We start from the raw sequence: 6,903 nt of genomic DNA, 5'->3' as shown, positions 1-6,903 counted from the left end.
AAAAAAAAAACCTGCTCTAAAAACATTACCCTTCGTGCCCGAAAAAAACTTTTTTTAGAGGATTCTAGATAAATTTCAGGGCACTTTTAATCACAAATGCACTACTACAGGGTAGTATACTTACTTAATATTACCTAGCACCACTACTTATCCTTCGACGTGCTGCATTGTTAACAGGCGGGGCCATTTGTCTCGATGAACCACCACTGAAACTTCCTTGTCGTTGTATAGGATCATCAGTGAAACTTACTCGTCGTTGCAAGGGAGGACCATTGAAGCTTCCTTGTCGCTGCAAAGGAGGAGCATACCCTTGCTGTGGTGGATAACCACTGAAACTTCCTTGTTGTGAAGGATAACCACTGAAGCTTCCTTGTCGCTGTAAAGGAACAGCATACCCTTGCTGTGGAGGATAGCCACTGAAACTTCCTTGTTGTGAAGGATAACCACTGAAACTTCCTTGTCGAGATAAGTTCCCATTGTAACTTCCCTGTCGTTGCATGGGATTACCATTAAAACTTCCTTGTCGAGACATGGGAGCTCCATTAAAACTTCCTTGTCGAGACATGGGAGCTCCATTAAAACTTCCTCGACTTGATCCTTGTTTTTGGTAGAGATAACCGCTGGTACCTCCGGGGTTACTGGCAAAGCTTCCCCTTCTGGAAGACATAGAGCCCCCACCAAAGCTTCCTCGCTGAGATCCACCGTACATACTACTGCTACGCATGGATTCAGTGCGTATGATTCTTTCAGCATGATTTCTTGCAATGCAAAACTGTGCGACAACAATGATCACTAAAATGATAAAGAAGAAAAAAGAGCCTGCCACACCTATAATAATCCACACATCATTGTGTTCATGTTTCTTTTCAGAGTTATCGTCGAATGGATTCGACTCAGTCGGAATAGGGTCATTAGGGGCATCTGTGCGAGTCGCCACAGTCGGGTATATGGTTGGTAAACTCCCAACCTGGAAGTCGACGGTTTCTTTTCCCACTTCACTCTCCCATTCACACATAACGTACTCCACTGACGTCAACACTCCTCCTTCTTCTTCTTCTTTACAGGATGGATCATCATGAGCACAGATATTCTCCCACATAAACATAACTTCCCCACCCTTTCCCTCCTTTAGACTCCATCCCAATAATGGGTGACTGTGAGCCGACGGAGGACTTAACTGGTATCGCTTCACAGGGTCATAATCCATTTCAATCGGTCCATTACAGTCTTTTACGGTTTTATTATTATCAAAACGATAAATAGGTGTTCCCAGTGAAGTATTGTTTAAACTGCAAACCTTTTCCACACCTTCTCCTACCCCAAGCAGTGCATTACACTCTTCTACGCTACCCTTCACAGGATATACCGAGAAATTAAATGAAGGTACAAGAAAATACAGCGAAGTATAAGTGGGGCAGGCCAAAGCATATCCACCAAAGAGAATTCGAGTTGATTGAAGACCATATTGTGAAATGAGTTTCTCCATAACAACTGCCTTTGCAAGTTTATTTGGCATGGCAAGATGCATACCATTTTGTGCACATCGTTTCGATGCGGTTACCGCCATTGACTCAGTGGGATTATACGGCAAATTGAGTATCGCGTAGGTATACATCTTAGCCTTCTCAGTTGTTTGAGCAACTGCAGGACATCCTGTCCATAACAGAAGAACAAGTAAGAAGAAGAAAAGAAGAATAGCGGAGAACCGCGTCCTTTGTTTTTTGCCCATAAGAAGTTCTTTGAGGGATGTGGGTTGTCGACTGTGTGTAGATGAGTACCTTTTTCTCTACAAAAGAAAAGAAAAAAAAAGAAAAAAAAGAGGAAATAGTGGGAAATTCAAGCAACAAGAGAGACAGGCACTTTTATTGAATATAAAACCACATATATATATATATATACATATGAACAGACTGTGAAATATGAACTCCAAAAACAAAAATATTTATAAAAGAAAAAAATAAAAAATAAAAAAAAAGAATAACGAACGAGTTCACACCCTTACTCAAACCCACACTCTTCAAAGGCATCACACATCCAAAGAGAGAGAAAGAGAGAGAGAGAGACAACAAGCAAACAAAAAACAAAAACCAGAATTATATCATCGCAAGTAATAATTAATAATTAATTAAAAAAAAAAAAAACACTCCATCCGTTAGCCAACAGACTTTCATACCTTATCCATATGGGACTGTTGAAATGGTTTTCCCCTTTTGAACTGGAGTGATACATGTAATGTGATTACTGGACATCGGATATTTATTATTATTATTATTATTATTATTATTATTATTATTATTATTATTATTAACTATTAATTCACTATTGTGCATAGAGGAAACTTCAGAAATCTCAGGAAATATTGCCAAACAGGTTTCACGTAAAAGTGCCACTTGAATAGCAGATACACTTTGCCAAGGCTCCCGATGTGTTCGCCAGTAAAATATACGATTTAATAAAAGACAACATCCAATACCATGAGATGCTAATCCTGCCAAAGAACATATAATAACAGCAATAAGATAAGAAAAAAATGATAAATCCCCATTATATGTTAAATGTGGTTTAGACAAGAGATGTGCACAGAGAATTGGACAATCATGCCTTTGTTTTCGTAACCAATGTAATGGTGGTAAACTTTTTAAAAGTTGTTTACATAATTTTAATCTCATTTCAATACAAAAAAGAGAATTATTATTATTATTATTATTATTATTATTATTATTATTATTATTATTATTATTAGTACTACTACTAGTGGTAGTAGTAGAGGTTATTGAATGATCTCCATTTTGGTTTAATGCCTGTGGGGCCAACCATTCATCATCTGGAATAGTTGGGTAATGTTCACATAGGACCAACATCTCCATTCTCAGCGGTAAAAATGTTGGAATACTGAAAAGGATCATGATAAGAAATAGAAAAGGCTCCAACAACACAGATGAAAAGAATAAAAAAGGAAAATTTATAATAAAAAAAATAAAATCCATAAGAAATACTGTGATAAACGTTGGAAGTGCTCCTTTTATAATATCATAGCTACGTAATAATCGCCAAATACGTCCATAAAAAAGAATATTCATTACAAGTATGAATAGAATCATAAGTAATGAAAGTATACTCCATTCTGTAAAGATACGATCACATTCATTATTATTATTATTATTATTATTATTATTATTATTATTATTATTATTATTATTATTATTATTATTATTATTATTATTATTAATATCATCATTACAAGAAGACTCTTCTTTGGTATGATGATTCATTCGAATCGCATTACTCACAACAAGTTGGCATACAATCACAAAATTTATTAAAGGCAAACCACGTAAACAAAAAACAAATCGATTAGAAACATCATTAACAAGACATGCATTATACATAAGAATTCGAAGAAATCTTGATATAATTTCCCATCTACTTTTATCCTTTTCTTTCTGCTTATTTTTCTCTACAAAGAAAGGAACTATTAATGCTGCACATATACCGTAAATCAAGATACCAAACCCTAAATATATTGGTAAAACAAATGGTAATTTAAAAGACCATCTATACTCTGCAGTATCTCTGTTATTATTATTATTCTTAACACTACTACTACTACTACTAGTACTCTCACTTTTACTATTACTATCCCAGATATTGGATTTATCATTATAATCGAGATCTGTCGATTGACTATCTCTTATATGTAATAAAAGACTCAATCCCAAAAAGAGAGTACATAGAAATATAAGAGATAAAGAGATATAGGGTAAAATACCTTTATGTCTGGAAATAGCATATTGTAAAGGAAGAACTCCACGATAACGGTAAATATAAATAGGATGAATCTTTTCTTTTAATAATTTCATTCGTGCTGTATCTTCTTGTTCATGTTTAGCATCTCTTCTCATATTTTCTATAATACCCTCATTACCACAAATAACCCGTTGAAGACGTTGTATTTCCACAGAGTGTGGATACTGCTGAAGTGCCTCACGAATACATCGCTCTGCATGTACAATATGAAGACTTGCAAAGAGTGCCATCGCACTATGGGCTTTTGCTAAAGCATTATGATGAAATGTTTTCAATAATTCTCGTGCTAATCGTAATGTGGATTTATCAAAAGCCGCTGCCGCTATTCGCATACGACATATTTGTAAAGAGAGAGGCAAATGTGGATAATGCTGTTCAAGAAGACTCATCCACTGTATGGTACTATTATGGGCAAACCAATAGAGTTCCTGTGGTGTAGTTGTGCAAATCGTATCTATACTAGATAAGGAGGATGTATTGATAGAATTATCTTGTGAAGATTGAGGATGTGTTCTGGAGGCAAAATTCACAGCCAACCAACTATTACTCTCATTATCACTATCATTATTACTATTATTATTATGATTATCATGATTCTCATATTGTCTATTTAACAAATATGGTGTGGCCATGTTATCTGGGGATTTAGTTAGAGATGTCTCATTGTCTTCCATAGGAGCATTAGAAAATATAGGAACTTCCTCTGATCTCCCAATCGTTCCCAAACCATTTCTACTTTCACTTTCACTATTACTTCTTCTTCTTATCATCATCTTCTTCATCCTCCTCTTCCTCTTATTATTATTATTATTATTATTATTATTATTATTATTATTATTATTATTATTATTACTGCTGTGAAAAGAGGAAGAACTCATGGAGGAGGAGGAGGAGAATGATGATGAAGAGGAGAGAACTTCTCTTATTGGTTCTGCAGCACCTCTAAGCATATCCTCCTGCACATCACAGGCAATCGTAATAGCATCAAAGAGAATACGATGAGGAGCAAAGTCTGTAAATGATAACTCTAATGATCCAAATAATCCACATACACGATGAACAATTACCTCGCAAAGACGTAATAACTCCCACTGTACGAATAAACGACGTTCACTATAAATAATACCTTCTTCCTGAGATCGTGGTAATTCATGTAAAAGTACTCTTCGTTGTTGCCAAATAGAATGACCTAATAATTGTATTTGTACAGGAAGTGGTAAATAGTCTAAAGTGTCCATCATTATGTTTAACATCCCATGTGAAGATCGCATCTCATTAAAAAAGAGAGTATAGGATGTGAGTATGGAAGAATGAACTCCACCAGCCGCAAGTGTTGGACAAGAGGCAATATAAAATACCTCCATAAGAGATAAGGGTCGTTCTAATTCTTGTAGAAAAGAGAATAAAGTTGTGGTATCTGCAAGAGCCGCACAATTTACAAAAAATAACTGTTGAAGCCATTGAAATGATAAGAGACGAACTTTCATATCTATTCCCTTTTTAAACATATTGACTTCACTACTCCCATTTGTATGAGGAGGTGTAGACAATGTGAGGAAAAAGTAATCCTTCTTCTTGTAGAGATTCTCCATACTGTGTAAGAGAAGATCTCTGGATGTATACATACTTCCCGCATCTGTGTATTGTTTAGCCCGCAGCCAAACACGCAATCCAAATAGAAATACATCTTGCCATGAGTTCAAAGAAGAAGAAAAAGAAAAAGAACTAGATACGATAGAACTCTTATCCTTTTCCTCAATCTCCTGAGATTTATCACCCATGTACATATTCTCATTCGTGTTCTTGCTGATATCATTATTGTTATCATTATGATTATGATGATGGGTTTTCTTCTTATGAAAGAGTTCCTCTTTGAAGATATTGTAAATGCGTTCTAGTAAAGATGGTGTTGTTTGTTGAGATAGTGTTAATGATACTTCTCCTGTTTTTAATAAAGATAATGATGAATCCAAGTAAGAATTTAAATGAACGTTCATTCTATTCATCTGCAGTTCTTCAACGTTGAAGTTTCTCAAATGTATATTCTTTTCCATCTCATCTCTTACGGCGGCATGGACAATATTCCTTGTTGCGATAAGTGCACAGGCATGCATAAACCAAGAAACTCGATAAACAATCCACATGAGTAGAGATGATGTTTGTACACATGATGAAGTTTCCTGCAGATATTCCTCTTCTTTTTCTTCTCTTTTTTTTTCTCTTTCTTTTTCTTCTTGTTGATAAGAATTGTTGAGAACTGAATGATAATCCCGCATTAACCAGGCATGATAGGCATCGACAAACTTGAGAATACGTGTGGAATGTTGTTGACTGTAGAAATGAGAGAGAAATTCCGTCAAACGTTGGCGAAGGATCAACAAAGATATTTTACGTTCATCGTTATTACTATTACTATTCATACTATTAGTATGATGATTATTATTATTATCATTATTATTATTATTATTGGTAGTAGTAGTTGTTGTTGTTGTAAAAGGTATATTTCGTGTTCTTCTCACTGGTGTGTTTTGCAGTTGTTGTTGATGAAAAAAGAAGAGATAAACCCATCGACTGTGTGTAGAGTTCATTTCTTCTTCTTCTTCTCTAATTAGAGGGCATTGTCTACATACTAAGTAATAAACTATATACAGTAATGTAGATGGTAATAACGCCGTCTCTTCCCATTCACTCTCACTGTGAGAGAGACCAGACAAATTATGAAGAAATATCAACATCCTCTCTTCCTCACTTTTCTTCTCATCTGTACAATTATTATTATAATAAGAATAAGAATAAGAATAATAATAAGAAGAATGAGAAGAAGAAGAAGAAGGTTTCATCTGTGGTAGACGCTGCCAATGGGCCTCGCAAACATTATTGAACATAGATTCTATTTCTAATCTCGCACGAGTGGCATCTCCATCGTGGGCCAAATACCGCAATGCACAGAGAAGCGAGTTGAGAACATAACGGCGATCATAAATAAAACAATCTTCCCTCAATTCCAGAGGATTATCACTATTATTATTATTATTATTATTATTTTCTGCTGTCTTTCTCCCTTCTTCATGTGTTTCTTCAACGTGATGGTGTCTT

General features: G+C 35.1%; 2 protein-coding genes across 2 annotated transcripts; both read right to left on the bottom strand.

The window, feature by feature from the left end:
* Positions 1-130: 130 nt before the first annotated feature.
* TM35_000361670 (uncharacterized protein) lies at positions 131-1,729 on the bottom strand (the record flags this gene model as incomplete). Its single annotated transcript, XM_029029352.1, has 1 exon — positions 131-1,729. The coding sequence occupies one exon, from the start codon at positions 1,727-1,729 to the stop codon at positions 131-133; it is 1,599 nt and encodes a 532-aa protein (XP_028879373.1).
* Positions 1,730-2,174: 445 nt separating this feature from the next.
* On the bottom strand, positions 2,175-6,692 carry TM35_000361660 (uncharacterized protein; the record flags this gene model as incomplete). The annotated part of the gene is made up of 1 exon (XM_029029351.1): positions 2,175-6,692. The coding sequence occupies one exon, from the start codon at positions 6,690-6,692 to the stop codon at positions 2,175-2,177; it is 4,518 nt and encodes a 1,505-aa protein (XP_028879372.1).
* Positions 6,693-6,903: the final 211 nt, after the last annotated feature.

Source organism: Trypanosoma theileri, assembly GCF_002087225.1.
Source record: "Trypanosoma theileri isolate Edinburgh chromosome Unknown TM35_Tth_36_V1, whole genome shotgun sequence".
Lineage (NCBI taxonomy): Eukaryota > Euglenozoa > Kinetoplastea > Trypanosomatida > Trypanosomatidae > Trypanosoma > Trypanosoma theileri.
The sequence above is the reverse complement of the archived record's forward strand: the minus strand, read 5'-3'. Positions and strand labels throughout refer to the sequence as shown.